This window comes from Cuculus canorus, chromosome 37 (assembly GCF_017976375.1).
Source record: "Cuculus canorus isolate bCucCan1 chromosome 37, bCucCan1.pri, whole genome shotgun sequence".
Classification (NCBI taxonomy): domain Eukaryota; kingdom Metazoa; phylum Chordata; class Aves; order Cuculiformes; family Cuculidae; genus Cuculus; species Cuculus canorus.
This window is the reverse complement of record NC_071437.1, coordinates 1,062,310-1,079,677: the sequence shown is the minus strand read 5'-3', so window position 1 is coordinate 1,079,677 and position 17,368 is coordinate 1,062,310. Positions and strand designations below refer to the sequence as shown.

General features: G+C 64.4%; 3 protein-coding genes across 4 annotated transcripts; 2 read left to right on the top strand and 1 right to left on the bottom strand.

Moving 5' to 3' along the window:
* Window positions 1-209: 209 nt before the first annotated feature.
* SARS2 (seryl-tRNA synthetase 2, mitochondrial) lies at window positions 210-7,287 on the top strand. Its single transcript, XM_054052849.1, has 16 exons — window positions 210-455; window positions 720-815; window positions 1,547-1,576; window positions 1,691-1,831; window positions 2,610-2,664; window positions 3,111-3,174; window positions 3,340-3,445; window positions 3,873-3,920; window positions 4,363-4,486; window positions 4,788-4,833; window positions 5,060-5,147; window positions 5,691-5,803; window positions 5,905-5,998; window positions 6,244-6,336; window positions 6,435-6,500; window positions 6,922-7,287. The coding sequence occupies exons 1-16, from the start codon at window positions 225-227 to the stop codon at window positions 7,075-7,077; spliced, it is 1,551 nt and encodes a 516-aa protein (XP_053908824.1). The 5' UTR covers window positions 210-224; the 3' UTR covers window positions 7,078-7,287.
* Window positions 7,288-7,482: 195 nt separating this feature from the next.
* NFKBIB (NFKB inhibitor beta) lies at window positions 7,483-11,116 on the bottom strand (the record flags this gene model as incomplete). The annotated part of the gene is made up of 6 exons (XM_054052853.1): window positions 7,483-7,649; window positions 8,115-8,354; window positions 9,543-9,631; window positions 9,990-10,206; window positions 10,657-10,762; window positions 10,923-11,116. Coding segments are annotated over 6 exons (906 nt in total), but the record flags the coding sequence as incomplete, so codon positions are not given.
* A 403-nt stretch (window positions 11,117-11,519) lies between these two features.
* Window positions 11,520-17,089, top strand: SIRT2 (sirtuin 2). Of its 2 annotated transcripts, none has more exons than XM_054052850.1 (14): window positions 11,520-11,708; window positions 12,289-12,414; window positions 13,070-13,111; window positions 13,231-13,337; window positions 13,460-13,516; window positions 13,654-13,722; window positions 14,150-14,279; window positions 14,372-14,431; window positions 15,159-15,214; window positions 15,332-15,408; window positions 15,491-15,542; window positions 15,998-16,065; window positions 16,339-16,405; window positions 16,906-17,089. In XM_054052850.1, the coding sequence occupies exons 1-14, from the start codon at window positions 11,552-11,554 to the stop codon at window positions 17,080-17,082; spliced, it is 1,245 nt and encodes a 414-aa protein (XP_053908825.1). In that variant the 5' UTR covers window positions 11,520-11,551; the 3' UTR covers window positions 17,083-17,089. The 2 variants fall into 2 exon arrangements, with proteins under 2 accessions (XP_053908825.1, XP_053908826.1); XM_054052851.1 differs by lacking the exon at window positions 11,520-11,708 and adding an exon at window positions 12,187-12,194.
* Window positions 17,090-17,368: the final 279 nt, after the last annotated feature.

The following is a 17,368-nucleotide window of genomic DNA, read 5'->3' as shown; positions in this document are numbered from 1 at the left end:
TAGAGGGGAACTGGGAGCTCTGGGCGCTGCGCTCGGGACAGGAGCCGAAGGGGGCGTGGTCAGGGTGTCCGATTGGGCGTGGCTACACCTAACCAGCTTAAGTGGAGTGGGCGTGGCCAGAGCGCGCGAGGGACCGCTGGAGCGTCGGGAGAGGGCGTGGCTAGCCTGAAGGGGGCGTGTTCTGTCTGCCACCTCTCCGTCACGTGACGCAGCGGGCGGCCAAGATGGCGGCGCGGCGGGCGCTGTGGGCGGTGCGGCGGGGCTGGCGGGGGGCGGGCGGTGCGGCGGCGGCGGCACCGGGGCCGGTACCGGGGTCGATCCCGGGGCGGAGCCGCCTGTACGAGCACGTGCGCGAGGGCCTGAGCGCCAAACCACAGCTGGAGGTGGAGGCACTGAGCGAGGCTGACCTGGAGCGGCGGAAGGGGCCGATGAGGGGGAGCGACCTGCGAGATATCGTGAGGGGAGGGGGGCTGGGAGGGGACTGGGAGAGCTGGGAGGGGGGCTGGGAGGGGACTGGGACCTGTGGGAGGGGTCTGGGAGGGAACCGGGAGCTGTGGGAGTGGGGCTGGGGGTGCTGGGAGAGGGACTGGGGGCAGTGGGAGGGTATTTGGGGGCAGTGGGAGGGTATTTGGGGATGCTGGGTGGGCCCTGGGCGGGGGGGGGGCTGGGGGGGGGGGTTCAGCTGCCCCAATGCCCCCCCCGCCCCGTTGCCCCCTCAGGTGCAGACGTGGTCGCGGCTGCAGGAGCTGCGGCGCTGCATCGCCCGTCTGCAGCACGAGAAGGACGGCGTGGCGCAGCGCGTGCGGGCGCTCGTGGTGAGGGACCCCCTGAGGCCCCCCAAACCCCTTGACACCCCTCCTGGACCCCCCCAAACTCCCCTGAGATCTCCAGGACTCTTCCGGGACCCGTCCAAATCCTCTGAGACCCTTTCAGCCTCCCCCTGGGACCTCCTCCAAACACCCCTGAGACCCTCAGGATGCCCTGGGATCCCTCAAACCGCTTTGAGATCTCCAGGACCTCCCCCGGCACCCCTCAAACCTCCCCAGAAGCCCCTCAAAACCCCCCAAGATCTCTCTGGGATCCCCCAAACCCTCTTGAGACCTCTGGGACACCCCCAAATCCCACTGGGACCCATCAAACCTCCCCAGAACTCCCTCAAAACCCCCTGAGACCCCCCCAGGACCTCCCCCCAAACCCCTCTGAGACTCCTGGGACCCCCTCCAAACTTCGCTGGGATCTTTCCAACCCCCCCCGGGATCCACCAAGTTCCCTGCAGGACCCCCATAAACCCCCATGAGACCCCCCCCAAACCTTCCCAAGACTTCTGTGGGAGACCCCCAAATCCCTCCTGAGATCCTGGGACCACCGCAAAACTTCCTGAGGACTCCCTGGGACACCCCCAAACTCCCCTGAGGCCCCAGAACCCCCCCGTGGGATCCCCCCATTTGGGACCCAGGACACCCCCCCTCGCCCAGGACACCCCCATTTCCCCCTATCTCGCTCAGGACCCCCCCATTTTCCTTCCTGACTCCCCTTTTCCCTCCAGGCCGCCCACCAGAAGCCGACAGCGGAGGCGGTAGGGCAGGAGGGGACGTGGTGACACGGTGGGGGAGGTGTTTGCCGTGGAGGAGCGGTGTTTGCAGTGGGAGGGGGGGCTGTCCCCCCCCAGCCCCCCCTGTGGCCCCCCCAGGTACCCGATTTGGCGGCGCTGCGGGCGCATGGGCGGCAGCTGCGGTTGCAGTTGCAGGAGCTGCAGGCGGAGGAAGCCGAGCTGGACGAGCGCTTCTATGTCAAAGCCCTGCAGCTCCCCAACCGCACTCACCCCGAGGCGGTAAGGAACCCCCAAACCCCCCCAGGCCCCACCCCAAAACCCCCAGGGCCCCCCCAAGCCTCTTCCATTCACTGCAACTCCACTGCGTCACGTCTGCACCCCGACATCCTTTCTCAATCCCTCCATCACTCCCAAACCCTTCCTTGCCAGCTCCTATCCTGAGATGGAAGGGCAGAGAACCCCCAAGGCCCCCCAGAACGCCCCAGGGACCCCCCCCAAATCCACAAGGCCCGCCCCCCTTAACCCCCTGCAACCCCCAACTCCGCTGCATCATCTTTTCGCCCCCACATCCTCCCTCAACTCCTGCATTCCCCCAAACCTTCCCTTGACAGCTCCCATTCTGAGATGGGGGAGCAGAGAACCCCCAGGGCCCCCCAAAACGCCCCAGGCCCCCCCAAATCCCCAAGACACACCCCCCAGCCCCCTTGCATCTCCCCCAACTCCGCTGCATCACCTCTGCACCCCTACAGCCCCCCCAAACCCCTCCCCAACAGCACCCACTGAGGTGGGGGGCCACAGAATCCCCCCAGGCTGCCCCCAAAACCCCCCCGGGACCCCAATAAATCTCCGGGACCCCGCCAGGACCCGTTAAACCATTTTGCATCCGTCCCTAAACTTTTGCATCCCTCTCAAACGCCTTTGTGATAGCACACACTGAGGCGGGGGGAAGCACAGAACCCCCCCAGAGACCCCAAAACCACCCAGGCACCCACCCAAGGCTCCCCATGCCCCCCCCAAACCCCCTGTGCCCCCCTGATTCCCCTGTCTCCTCCTTCAGCCAGTGGGTGACGAGAGCCAGGCGCGGGTGCTGGAGGTGGTGGGGGAGAAACCAGGTATGGGGGGGGCTGAGGGGGTAAAAGGGGGGGTTTGGGGGTCTGGGGGGGCAAAATGGGGGGAATTGGGTGGCTGCAGGGGCAAAGGAGGGGAAATTGGGGTCTGGGAGGGCAAAATGGGAAATTGGGGGTTAGGGCAGGGCAAAAGGGGAGAAATTGGGTGTTGAAGGCAAAAGGAGGGGAACAGGGGTGCAAAGAGGGAGAAATTTGGGGTCAGGGGGCAAAAGGAGGGGAATTTGGGGTCTGTGGGGCAAAAAGGAGGCATTAAGGGGGCATTGGGGGGCAAAAGGGGGAATTTGGGGAACTTGGGGGGCAAAAACGGGGGAATTTGGGGTTCTGATAGGGCAAAAGGGGGTTGTGGGGGAGCAGAGAAGAAGAATGGGGGGGCATTTGGGGCTGGGGGGGGGCAAAGGGGGTCCCAGGGATATGAAATTCCTCCCCCTCAGTGTTTGATTTCCCGCCGCGGGGGCACCTGGAGCTGGGGGAGCGGCTCGACATCATCCGGCAGCGGTGAGACACGTGTGTGCGCCCCAACACGCCTGTTCCCTTTCGCCCCCCCGTATCACTTTGCCCCCAATGCGCGTCTGTGTCTTTTTTGTGTTCCCATGTCCCCCGTACCCCAACACGTGTGTTTGGTGCCCCCCGTACCCCAACACGCGTGTTGCGTGTGCGCAGGCGGCTGTCACATGTGTCGGGGCATCGCTCGTACTATCTGTGCGGGGCGGGGGCACTGCTGCAGCACGCGCTGGTGGCCTTCGCCATGGGCAAGCTGCTGCCCAAGGTACGGGGGGGAAAAAGGGGGTACAGGGGGGGCAAAAGAGGGATTTGGGAGTCCTGGGGGGTAAAAGCGGGAATTGGGGGGCTGTGGGGGGTCAAAGGGAGGAGTTGGAGATATAAATGGGGGGAATTCGGGGTTCGGGGGGGGTAAAGGAGGAGAAGTGGGGGTTCTAGGGGGGCAAAGGGGAGAATTAGGGGGTCAAGGGGGGAATTGGGGGGGCAAAGAGGGGAATGAGGGGCTGGGGGGATCAAAGGGAGAGAAATGGAGGGCTGAGGAGGAGAATGGGGGTGACTGAGGGGGCTGGAGGGTAAAGGGGGGGATTGGGGGCCTAAAAAAGGCAAAGATGGGGACTTGGGGGGCAAAGGGGGGGGAAATTGGGGGGGCAGAATGGGGTTTGAGGGGGTCCTCAGTGCCTGCCCCCCCCGCCCAGGGGTTCCTGCCCATGACGGTCCCCGACCTCCTGCGCGGTGCCGTCTTTGTGAGTGACACCCCCCCCGCCCCCGTGTCCCCCCACTTTGTGCTGCACCCGTGGGGGGGGTTGCAGGTTCCCCCCAGACTCTGTGTCCCCATCTCTCCAGTTACCCCATTACCCCATTATCCCATTCCTGCCCCCCACCATGTCGCCCCCATCCCCTCATTACCCCCCCTGCATCCTTGTGTCCCCCAATACTCCCCAGAGTGTCCGTGTTCCCCCTTTTACCCCATCTCTGCCCTCCATCATCCCCATGTTCCTGTGCCCCCCCCGTATCCCTCCAGTACTCCCCCCAGTATCCCTGTGCGCCCCCTTTCCCCCCATGTCCCTGCGCCCCCCCAGTGTCCATGTGTGTCCCCCCCCCATCCACCCTCCCGTGTCCGTCCCTCTCATGTCCCTGTGCCCCTCCTTGTACCCCCCCCTAACCTGTGCCCCCCGTCCCCCCCAGGAGGGCTGTGGGTTCCCCCCCGGTGCCCCCCAACCTGGTGCTCCCCCCTCGCCTGTTTACACCATCGACCCCTCCCGATTTGAGGATCTGTGCCTGGCGGGGACGGCCGAGGTGGGCATCGCAGGTGAGGGGGGGACAAAATGGGGGGGGAATCGCGAGGGGGGTACAGGGGGGCAAAATGGGGGGGGCATCACCGGGGAGAGGGGGGCACACCGGTGGGGCACAAAATGGGGGAAGTGGCATCGCAGCAGGGGGGCACAGGGACACGGGGGGACATCGCAGGGGTAGAGGGGGGCAAAATGGGGGGGGCCATGGGGTGGAATTGGGGGTGCAAATTGAAGGGGGGGATGATTGCAGGTGGGGGGGCACAACAGAGGGGGCAAAAAGGGGAACCCCCCTCTAACCCGCCTCCTCCACCCCTCCAGGGTATTTCATGGACCACGCAGTGCGGCTGCAGGATCTGCCCATCCGGTACAAGGGGGGGGCAATGGGGGGACCCCCCCAAAACTAGGGGCACCCCGAGACCTCCCCCCACCAACCCCCTGCTTCTAAAACCAGGAGGACCCTCCCAAAACCGAGGGGGACACTAAGCACCTCCCCTGAACTGGGTGCTTTAGGCTTTGGGGGGGTCCCTGGTGTTTTGGGGGGGTTCCAGTTGGTTGGGGGGGTCCTCACCCATTGCCCCCCCCTCCCCCAGCGTGGTGAGCTCCAGCACCTGTTACCGCGCCGAGACTGACACCGGGCGGGAGCCGTGGGGGCTCTACCGCGTCCACCAGTTCACCAAGGTACTGGGAGCACTGGGAGGGGACACGGGGGGCAGAAAAGGAGGGACAGGGGGGTAAAAGGGGGGTCGGGGGGGGTAAGAGAGGTGTTGGGGGTGCGACGGGGGAAAAGGAGGGTTGGGAGGGGAAAGGGGGGGAAAAGGGGGATTTAGGGGGGCAGAAAAGGGGGTTGGGGGGGCAGGTGGGTAAAAAGGGGGGTTGGGGGGGGGGGGTCTGAGGGGTGTAAAAGGGGGTCCGGGGCAGAAAAGGGGGTCAGGGGGGACAGAAAAATGGCGCTAGGGAGGCAAAAAGGGGGTCGGGGAGGGACAGGAAGGTCTGGGGGGGCAGGGGGGGTAAAAGGGGGTACAGGGGGATAAAAGGGGGATCAGGGGTAAAAGCTAGTCAAAGGGCAAAAGGGGGTACAGGAGAGTAAAAAGGGAGTACGGGGAATTAAAAGGGGGTATGGGGGAGTAAAAGGGGGTCTGGGCGCAAAAGGGGGATTGGAGGAGCAAAAAGGGGGTACGGGGGGGGTAAATCGCCCCCCCCCAAGCCGTGACCCCCACCAAGGTCGAGATGTTCGGGGTGACGGCGGCCGAGTCGGGCTCGGAGAGCGAGGAGCTGCTGGCCGAGTTCGTGGCGCTGCAGAAGGAAATCTTCTCCGAGCTGGGGCTTCATTACAAGTAGGGGCCGCAAGGAGGGGGCCCGGGTCCCCCGCACCCCAAAACCCCCCCCTTCTGCTCCCCAAAACGCATTTGCCCCCCTCTTTTTTTATTGTTTGTAGGGTTCTGGATATGCCGACGCAGGAATTGGGGCTCCCCGCGTATCGCAAATTCGATATTGAAGCGTGGATGCCCGGACGGGGCAAATATGGGGAGGTGGGGGCAGATTTAGGGGTGTGGGGGGTAAATTAAGGGGTGTGGGGGTAAATTTGAGGGGGGGGCAGCAAGGAACCCCCCCAAATTTGGGGTGACCCCTCATCAGTGACTCAACTCGTACTCTTGGGGCTGATTTGTGCTCTTTTGGAGGTTGGGAGAGGGGAAAAACACCCTTCCCATTTTGGGGGTCCCTGTTTTTGGGGTGACCCCGGGGGGACCCTAAAGTCCTCTTCCCCCCCCATCAGATTTCCAGTGCTTCCAACTGCACCGACTACCAAAGCCGTCGCCTCAACATCATGTACCGCGACGGCACCGGACGGCTCCGCCATGTGCACACGGTGAGGGGGGGACGAAACACTTCGGGGGCCCCTCCGAGCCCCCCAAAATCCCTGGGACATCCCTAAACTGCCCCCCACCCCGATCCTGTCCCCCCCAGGTGAACGGCACGGCCTGTGCTGTCTCGAGGATGCTCATCGCTCTCTTGGAGTGCAACCAGTTAGCGGTGAGGGACTGGGGGAACTGGGAATGGGGGTACACACTGGGAATGGGGGAACTGGGACTGGGAAGGAGGAGGACGCACGAGGAAGGTGGGAGAACTGGGAGTGGGAAGCGGGGGGGAGCTGGGACTGGGAAATGGGGGTACTGGGAAGAAAAGAAACTGGGTGTGGGGACACACTGGGACTGGGAAGGGGGGTAACTGGGACAGAGGTAGGGACTGGGAATGGGGCGACTGGGAAGGGGGGACACACTGGGACTGGGGGGGGTGGAAACTGGGGGGGTTGGGGACAGAACTGGCACTGCGGGGGCAGAGCCGGGGGATGTGGGGAGGGGGATTACTGGGACTGGGGGGTGTGTGAACTGGGAGGGCACAAGGAAGGGGTGGAACTGGGACTGGGGGCACTGATCCTCCTCTTTTCCCCCAGGATGGGCGGGTGCGGGTGCCCCCCCCCCTGCAGCCCCTGCTGGGACGGAGCGAGCTGGTGCCCCCCCCCGCCCCCCTGCTGAAATACATCGGCCCCAACCAGCCGCGGGGGGGCAGGGGGCACCGAGACCCCCCCATAACCCCGGGGGGGCACTAAGACCCCCCAAACTAGCCGCGGGGGGGCAGGGGGCACCGAGACCCCCCCATAACCCCGGGGGGGCACTAAGACCCCCCAAACTAGCCGCGGGGGGGCAGGGGGCACCGAGACCCCCCCATAACCCCGGGGGGGCACTGAGACCCCCCCCAAACTAGCCGCGGGGGGGGGACAGGGAGCACTGAGACCCCCCCTATAACCCCAGGGGGGCACCGAGACCCTGCCCCAAACCAGCTAGGGGGGGTGTCAGGGGGCACTAAGACTCCCCCATAACGCGGGGGGGGGCCTGAGACCCCCATAACTCCGGGGGGAGGGGGGCATTGAGACCCCCCCCCGGGACACATGGGCTTGGTGTGTGTGTGTGTCCCCTTTTTTGCTGTCTCTGAGCCCCCTAATAAATCTCTTATTTAATTGGGGCACAGACGCCCGTTTATTGTCCCAGCCCCGGTGTGTGTGGGAGGATCGGGGCCCCCCCTCGCAGAGCCCCCCCATAAACTGGGGGGACATCAGGTTCGTCAGTGGCCGCGGTTGATGACGATGTCGTCGTATTCGTCCTCTTCCTCCTCGTCTTCCTCCTGGGGGGCAGAAGAGAGAGATTCTGGGGGGGCTCCAGGGTTTGGGGCTCACACAGGGATCGGGGGGGGCTGGGAGGGGGCTCAGGGATGTCTGGGGGTCCCGGGGGTGGGCGTTGGGGGTCCAGGGTGTTGTTGTGGGTCGGGTGGGGGGGGGAGGTCTCAGGGGCTGTCGGGGGGGGGTTGTCAATGTTCGCAGGGGGTCTCTGAACTGGCTGTCAGGTGGGAGATGCTCCCGGCGGGGGGCTCAGGGGAATCTGGGGATGTCAGGGGGGGAGTCTGGGGGGGTCCCGGGGGGCTCTGGGGCTGTCGGGGGGCTCAGGGTGTTAGGAGGTCCCGGGGGCGCTCTGGGGGTGTCAGGGTGCTCTGAGAGATCTGGAGGTGTCAGGGGTGTCATGGGCCTCTAGGGGGGCTCTGGGGGTGTCAGGGGGATCTTGGGGTGTCAGAAGGGTCCCGGGGGGCTCTGACCTGGCTGTCGGAGGCGGTGTCGGAGGCGTCGGAGGCGTCGGGGGGGCTGTCGGGGGCGCCGAAGCGGCGCAGCAGGGGGGGCAGGCGCGGGTCGGGGCGCAGGCGGGCGCTGCGCAGGGGGGTGCAGCCCCCGAACATGCGCGGGGACGGGTGGGCGCCCGCCCGCAGCAGCGCCTCCGCCACCGCCGCGCTCTGAGCCTCCACCGCCAGGTGCAGCGGAGCCCGACCGCCGCTCGGCTCCTGCCGGAGCAGAACCGGAGCGGAACCGGATCAGAATGGGGGAGAAAAGGAGGGGGATTGGAGCCGGAACGGGGGCACAAAACGGATCGGAATTGGGGGGAAAGGGAGGAAGAATAGGAGGGGGATTGGAATGGGAATGTGGGGCACAAACCAGATTGGAACTGGATCAGAACTGGGGGGAAAGAGAGAGAGCACTGGAGCGGGATTGGAATGGGAACGTGGAGCAGGAACTGGATCAGAACCACATGGGAACCAGAGCAGAACGGGATCGGGGTAGGGGGGAACGGGAGGGAGATTGGAACGGGAATTGGGGGAACAAATCAGATGGGAACTGGATCAGAACTGGGGGGAAAGGGAGTGAGAAACAGAGGGGGATTGGAATGGGAATGCAAGGCGGGAACCGGAGCAGAATGGGCAGAAAGGGAGTGAGAACCAGAGTGGGACTGGAGCACAAACGTGGGGTAGGAACCGGATCAGAACCGGATCAGGATGGGCCGGGGGGGAGAAACAGGAGCGAGAATGGTAATGGGATTCAATAGGAATGTGGGGCAGGAACCAAATTGAGAACGAAATTGGAACTGGATTAGAACGGAAAGGAAGAAACAGGAGTGAAAAGTAAAATGGGATTGGAACAGGAATGCGGGGTGGGAACCAGATCAGAACCGCGTTGGGACTGGATTGGGAATGGGGGCAGGAACAGGAGAGAGAATGGGAATGGGATTGGGGAGCAGGAATGGGAGAGAAGATTGGGATTGGAATGAGATGGGAATGGGAAGCAGAAATACGAGATCAAGAGTGGGAACAGGATCAGGACTGGAGAGCAGGAATGGTAGAACCAGAATGGGATCAAACCAAATGGGATTGGGGAGTGGGAAGAGGAACAGGATCGGGATCGGGAATGAGATTGGAGTGGAAACAAGGGGCAGGAATGGGGATAGGAATGGGAAGGTGAATTGGGAGTGGGATCAGGATTGGGATTGGGAATGAAGGGCTGGGGATCAGGATTGGGATTGGGAATGAGTGGATGGGGATGAGAATTGGGATCAGGATCAGGATTGGGATCGGGGGCAGGAGATCAGGATGGGCATCAGAAGATGGGGATTGGGATCGGGAATGAGGGGCTGGGAATGAGGATCAGGATCAGGATTGGGAATGAGGGGCAGGGGATGGGTCTCGGGAGCCGCTGACCGGGACGTCGGGGTCGGCGCCGGCCGCCAGCAGCAGCTCCACGAGCTCCAGGTCCCCGCGCAGAACCGCCACGTGCAGGGGGGTCAGGCCTGGGGGGTGACCCGCGGCCTCAGCCCCCAGCAAGGCCCCCCCCGGCCACACCTTTGCCCCCCAATTCCCCCACACTCCCCCCGGGGCCCACATTCTCCCCTCAATCCCACTCCCCAGCCCCATGCCCCCCAATCCCCCCCCCAACCCCACATTTGCCCCCCAATCCCCCCCCACCCCACCCCAGCCCCACATTTACCCCCCCAATCCCCCCCGGCCCCACATTTGCCCCTCAATCTCCCTCCTCAGCCCCATGCCCCCCCCCCAACCCCACATTTGCCCCCCAATCCCACATTTATCCCCTCAAACCCCCCCCAGCCCCACATTTACCCCCTCAATCCCCCCCCCCCTCAGCCCCACCGTCGTAGTTGCGGCTCTCGAGCTGGTGGCTGTGGTCAGGGTGGGGGGCCGGGGGCCCCCCCAGGAGCAGACGGGCGCAGGCCGAGCGCCCCTCCCTGCAGGCGAGGTGCAGCGGCGTCTGCCCCCCCCTCTCCCGCAGCCCCAGTCCCGCGCCCGCCGCCCGCAGCTTCCGCACGAAACCCGGCAGCCCCAGGATCACCGCGATGTGCAGAGCGCTCTGGGGGGGGACGACACGGCTTTAAGGACCCCCCCCAAGCCATAAAACGGGGCTGGGGGGGCCCTAAGTGCCCCCCACTCCTCAATTCCTGCCCCCACACCCCCAACTTCTTTATGAAGCCCAACAGCCACAGCATCGCTGTGATGCACAGGGTGGTCTGCGAGAGGGGGGTTAACTTTAAGGACTCCCCCAAGTCATAACAGGGTTTGGGGGGGGTCAGCACAGGGTCTGGGGGGCCCTAAGTGCCCCCCACCTCTCAATTCCTGCCCCCACACCCCCGGCTTCGGCACAAAACCCAACAGCCACAGCATCACTGTGATGCACAGGATGGTCCGCGGGGGGGGGATGTTGGGGAATTTGGCTTTAAGGACCCCCCCCTCAAGTCATAAAAGGGTTGGGGGGGCAGCACAGAGTCTGGGGGAGCCCTAAGTGCCCCCCACTCGTCAGTACCTGCCCCAGGTCGTTCTGGAGGTCGAGGAAGGCAGAACCGGCCGTGTGGCGCAGGATGGAGTCCAGGAAGGGCTCGTGCTCGTGGATGACGGCCAAGTGCAGGGCGCTGGGGGGGAGGGGGGGAAAGGGTTAAAAAGGGGGGGAGGTACCCCCAGCCGGGGGGGGGCAGGAGCTGCTCCATAGCGTCCAAAGGAGGGGGGGCAAAGGGGAAGGGGGAGCAGAGAGGAGGGGATAAAAAGCCCCCCCAACAAGGTCCCCCCCCTCACGTGTCGCCGTCTTCGGTGACGAAGCCGAGGACGTGTCGCAGCCAGGCCGAGGCCCCCCCTTCTTCCTCCTCCTCCTCTTCCTCGTCAGGGCCAGAGGCGAGCGGCGCCACTTGCCCCTCGCCCAGCGAGCCCAGGCCGCTGTCGCACCACTCGTCAGCCTCGAGCCGCTTCCCTTCCTCAGGGCCCGGGACCGGGACCGGGACCGGGGCCGGGGCCGCCGCCGCCGCCGCCGCCGCCTCCGCCATGGAGGGGCCGGGCCGGGGCCGGGCTCAGGGCCGCCCCGCCATTGGGAAATCCCCGCCGAGCCCCTCACTTCCGGCGTCACTTCCGGGGCGCGAGGGAGGCGGGGCGCTTTCGGCCAATCAGTGCTCGCCTCTTTGCCCTTTCAGCCAATCAGCGCCTCGCGCGGTGCGTCCCAGCCGCGCGGTGCATGCCGGGAGGCGCGTCTCGGTCTGCCCAACTGCGCCGCGCGCGGGGCATGCCGGGAGGAGTGGCAGCGCAGTGCACGCCGGGAGGCGTGGCGCTCTCAGCCAATCAGAGCCCTCTCTCGGCGCTCTCGGCCAATCAGCACTACGCTCTTCTCTCGCGGAAGGGCCGCGGTGCATGCTGGGAGGAGTGGCGGGACGCCCATGGAGGACCCCGGCGGGTCCGGGAAGCAGCGGGAGGAGCCCGAGGCTCCTCCTGGTCCCGGGACCGACCCGGAGCCGCTGAGCGGTGACCGAGACCCCCCCGGGAGCGGCTCCTCCGACTCGGAGCCCGAGGACGGCGCGGCGGGCGGCTCTGACAGTAGGTGGGGGGGTCCCCGGTCCCCCGTTATCCCGGGGCTCCCGATATTCCCGGTGTTCCCAGTAGAGCTGCTGACACCGATACTGGGGCGGCTCTAACTCTGCTGGGGGGATTCCAGTTTCCCCAGTGGGTTCCCTGGTATTCCCAGTATTCCCAGTGGAGCTGCTGGGGCGGCTCTGACACTGTTGGGGAGGATCCCAGTTACCCCAGTGCTCCCAGTGGTGCTCCTGGTGGGGTTCCCAGTGATCCTGGTGTTCCCAGTGGAGCTACTGGGGTGCCTTCTGACACTGTTGGGGGAGTTCTCAGTGCTCCCAGTGGGGCTCCCAGTGTTCCCAGTGGAGCTGCTGGGGCGGCTCTGACAGTGGTGGGGGGGGATCCCAGTTCCCCCGGTGCTCCTGGTGGGATTCCCAGTGCTCCCAGTGGGGCTCCCGTGGGGCTCCCAGTGATGCCGGTGTTCCCAGTGGAGCTGCTGGGGCGGCTCTGACAGTGTTGGGGGGGATCCCAGTGCTCCCAGTTAGGTTCCTGATGGGGCTCCCGGTGAGGTTCCCAGTGGGGCTCCCAGTGATCCCAGTGTTCCCAGTGGAGCTGCTGCGGCGGCTGCTGGCGCGGACGCTGGGTCTGGGGGCGGCCGAGGACGCGGAGCCCGAGCGGCGCCTGGAGGAGCTGACGCTGCGCGGAGTCGGGCGCTTCCTGAGCGGGGGACGCTGTACGGGGGGCTGGGGGGCGTTTGGGGGGGCTGGGGGGTGTTCTAGGGGGGGCTTGGGGCATTTGGGGGGGCTGGGGGTGTTCTGGGGAGGCTGGGGGGCATTTGGGGGGGCTGGGGGGTGTTCTAGGGGGGGCTTGGGGGCATTTGGGTAGGGCTGGGGGGTGTTCTGGGGGGGAATTCGGGGGACTGGGGGGCATTGGGGGGGCTGGGGGTGTTCTGGGGGGGGAATTCGGGGGACTGGGGGGCATTGGGGGGGCTGGGGGTGTTCTGGGGGGCATTTGGGGTGTTGAGGGGCATTCGGAGGGGCATTTGGGGTGTTAGGGGGGGCATTTGGGGGGCTGGGGTGCTGTTTTGGGAGATATTTGGGGGGCTGAGGCATGTTTAGGGGGTTGGAGGGCATTTGTGGGCGGCTGGGGGTGTTCTGGGGGGCATTTTGGGGGCTGGGGGGTATTTGTGGGGGGCTGGGGGTGTTCTGGGGGGCATTTGGGGTGCTGGGGGGGTTTGGGATGTCTTTTGGGGGGTTTTGGGGTATCTTTTGGGGGGGCTGGGGTTCTGGGCGGGTTTTGGGGCGTCTTGAGGAATTGTGGGGTGCTGGGGGGATTTTGGGGTGTCTTTTGGGGGGTTTTGGGGTGCTCACCCCTTTCCCCACCCCCAGGTAAGAAGGTGCTGTGCATGGTGGGCGCCGGCATCTCTACCTGTGAGTATTGAGGGACAGCATTTTGGGGGAGTCGGGGGGGGTTGGGGGTTTCTTTGGGGGGTGAGAATGGGGGGGACAGTTTTTGGGGTCCCCCTGACACCCGCCTTTCCCCTCCCCAGCCGCGGGGATCCCCGATTTCCGCTCGCCTGGCACCGGTCTCTACGCCAACCTGGGCAGCTACGACCTCCCCTACCCCGAAGCCATCTTCGAGATCGGCTTTTTCAAGGTAAATCCCCCCCAAATCGGGGTGATTTTTTTGGGGGGGTTGTCCTGGCACTGCTCAATCCTCTCCTGCACCCCAAAATATTTTGGGGGGACACACTTGACCCCCCCCATTTACCACGGCAGGAGCACCCGGAGCCGTTCTTCGCTCTCGCCCGCGAGCTCTTCCCTGGGCAATTCAAGGTGAACCCCCCTCTTTCTTTCCATCTTGCTACGGGCGGGTCCCCCAAAAGCCCCTGCACCCCAAAACATCCTTTGGGGTGCCCCCCAAACCAATGCCTAAGGGCCCCCCCAAATCGATGCCTCCCCCACCTTTCCAGCCCACCGTCTGCCACTATTTCATGCGGCTGCTGCAGGACAAGGGGCTGCTGCTGCGCTGCTACACACAGGTAGGGTTCAGCGGCGGATTTGGGGGTGTCCAGGGGGTTTGGGGTCCCCATTGTCGTTCCCCCAAAACCCTCCTGACCCCCAAAACCCTGAAACAGGCGGTGGGGTTGGAGCTGGAACCACTGGTGGAGCCTCACGGCTCTGTGTGATCCCAGAGCCCCTGGGGGTGGTTTGGGGGATTCAGAGGGAGGTTTTGGGGTCCCCGTTGTCATTTTGGGGTCCCCGTTGTCATTTTGGGGTCCCCTTGGCTCCCTCCAACCCTCAAAACCCTGGAGCAAGTGCTGGAATTGGGTCCAGAGCGCCTGGTGGAGCCTCACGGCTCTGTGCGATCCCAACGCTCCTGAGGGTGGTTTGAGGGGTTTGGGGGGGAGTTTTGGGGTGTCCAGGGGGAATTTGGGGTCCCCCTGACCCCCCCAAGCCCCCTCCCAGAACATCGATGCCCTGGAGCGCGTGGCAGGGTTGGATCCTGAGCGCCTGGTGGAAGCTCATGGCACCTTCGTCACCTCCCGCTGCCTCGAGCCCTCGTGCCGCCAATCTTACACTCTACGCTGGATGAAAGGTGTGGGGGGGCGGATTTTGGGGGACCCTCCCGACCCCCCAAAAATTACCCCCCCCAAAAAAAACCTCCCTGAACCCCAATTTTTTTTCCAGAGCGGATTTTCTCCTCTCTCGTCCCCAGATGCGAGAAATGCGAGAGCGTTGTGAAACCCGGTGAGAATTGGGGGAGGGGGGGGAGCAGCACCCCAAAGCTGATGACCCCCCCCCAAATCCCCCCCAGCCCCCTATAACACCCCAAATTCCCCTCTATGACTTCCCCAGCCCCTCCAAAGCCCCCCCCATACTTCCCCCAACTTCCCAAATCCCCCTACGACCCCCTCAAAGTCCCCTGAGGTCCCCCCAAAACCCCCTTGTTTCCCCCCAGTCCCCCAAATCCCCCTATGACTTCCCAAGTGTCCCCCCTATGACCCCCCAAATCCTTCCTACGACCTCCCCAGAGCCCCAAAGTTACTCTATGACCCCCAAAATCCTTCCTACGACCCCCCCAGAGCCCCGAAGTTATCTTATGACCATTCAAAGTCCCCTTATGACCCCCCCAAATCCCTCCTATGACCCCTCCGGCCTCTCGAAGTCCTACTACAACCCCCCCAAACCCCTCATGACCCCCTCTGACTCCCCAAAGCTGCCCTATGACACCCCCAAAGTTCCCCTAGGACCCCCCAAATCCCTCCTATGACCCCCCAGCCCCCCAAAGCCCCCCTAGGACCCCCCAAATCCCTCCTATGACCCCCCCAGCCCCCCAAAGTTCCCCTAGGACCCCCCCAAATCCCTCCTATGAATCCCCCTCAGCCCCCCTATGACCCGGCCCGGCCCCCCAAATCCCACTGTGCGCCCCCCCGATTTCCCCCCTCCTTTCCCTCTTCTCATTCCGTCTTCCCAGACATCGTCTTTTTTGGGGAGAACCTCCCCCAGCGCTTCTTTTCCCTCCTACAAGCGGTGAGTGGGCTTTGGGGGGGTTGGCAATGAAGTTAGCCCCCCCCGGCTCCGAATGCACCCCCTAAAAGTTTGGGGGGGGCCTGAATTGACTCCCCCGACACCCCCAATTCCCGGCAGGATTTCCCGCAAGCCGACCTGCTCCTCATCATGGGAACATCCCTACAGGTCCAACCCTTCGCTTCGCTCGTTGGAAGGTGGGGACCCCCCCCCAGAGCCCCCCCAAACCCCTGGGACTCCCCCCCCCGGACCCTCACATCCCCTCCTTTTTCCCCTCAGGGTCCCCCCAAGCACCCCACGACTCCTCATCAACAAGGAGAAAACCGGGCAGGTGAGGGGGGGGGGCACTGGGGGACCCCATTTTACCCTCCCCCCATTTTGACCCCCCTTTCTCCCTCCCTTTCCCCCCCTTTTGCCCCTCTTTTCCCCTTTTTCCCCCTCGCTCACCCTCTTTTTGCTCCCCTCACCCCTTTTTGCCCCCCTTTTACCCCTCCTACCCCCTTTGACGCTCCTTTTTTCCTCCCTCACCCCTTTTCGCCTCTCCATTTTGCCCTCCCACCCCCTTTTTGCCCCCCCATTTTGCCCCCTCACCCTTTTTTGCCCCCCTTTCTCCCCCTAACTGCGTTTGTCCCCCCTTTTCGCCTCCCTCACCCCTTTATGCTCTCCATTTTGTCCCTCCTCACCCCCTTTTGCTCCTCCTCACCTCCTTTTACCCCTACGTTTTGCCCCCCCCCACCCTTTTTTGCCCCCTCAACCTTATTTTGCCCCCCCTTTTTGCCCCCCCAGGGAGACCCTCTACTGTCTCTCATGGGTTTGGGCGGTGGGATGGACTTCGACTCCGACAAAGCCTACAGGTGTGGGGGGACGGGGGGGCTTTTGGGGGTCAGGGGGGCTTGGAGGGCTGGGGGGGCTCTGAGGGGGGCTTTTGGGTGCTGGGGGGGTCATGGGGGGGGCTGGGGGGGGTCACTTTAGGGGGGGCTGGGGGGCTTGTGGGGAGTATAGGGGCACTTTGGGGGGGGGCATGGAAATGGGAGGGGTTTGGGGGGGGGCTTTGGGGGATTTTGGGGGGTCAGGGGGATTTTGGGGCCCCCCCTTGGTGATGTTTTTTGGGGGGGGTCCTCATGCAGGGACGTGGCGTGGCTGGGGGAGTGCGACGCTGGGTGCCGGGCGCTGGCTGAGCTGCTGGGATGGAAGGTGAGACCCCCCAAAAAAAAAACAGCCCCCCCCCCCCCAAAAGACACCCCCACTCCCCAAAAACAGCCCCCACCCAGCAAAAAACAGCCTCTACCTCTCAAAGAGAGCCCCCACTCCCCCAAAAAGACACCCCCACCCCCCAAACCAGCCCCCACCCCCTAAAAAAACAGCCCCGCTCCTCAAAAACACCACCCCACCCCCCTAATTCCCCCCCTCATCAATTTGGGGTCCCCCCACCCCCCCAATTCTCCCTCCATATCAATTTAGAGTCCTCCCCTTATCAGTTTATGGTCTCCCCTTATCAATATGGTGTTTCTTCCCCCCTCTTTAGGGTCCCCCCCCTTAACTTCCCCCCCTCCTTAATTTCCCCCCCGCCTCAATTTGGGATTCCCTCCTTTAATTTGGGGGTCCCATCCTTATCAATTTTGCCCCCCCCCCGCAATTTGGGACACCCCCCCTCATTTTGGGGTCCCCTCACTAACTTCGGGGTCCCCTCCCAGGAGGAGCTGGAGGCACTGGTGGAGTCGGAGCACGCGGCCATCGACGCCAGAACTGAGGGGGACCCCTGGGCCCCCCCCAAGGCAAAAGGGGGGAGGGACAGCCAGGACCCTCCCCCCAAAATCAAGGGGGATGTTGGGGACCCCCCCAGCGCAGAAGGGGGGGCACCCCCACATTAAACTGGTTGCGGAGATTCGTTATGGGGCGCTGCTTCGTTATTGTGGTGTGTGTGGGGGGTCCTTTTCCAGTTTAGGGGGGTCCCCGACCAGTTTGGGGTGGATTCTGCACAGTTAGGGGATCCCTGCCCAGTTTAGGGGCTCCTTTCCCAGTTTGGGGTGGATCCCTCCCCAGTTTAGGCGGTCCCTTCCCAGTTTGGGGGGTTCCCTTCCACATTTAGGGGCTCCCTTTCCAGTTCGAGTGTATTCTGCCCAGTTTGCGGGATGCTCCCTTCCCAGTTTGCCCAGT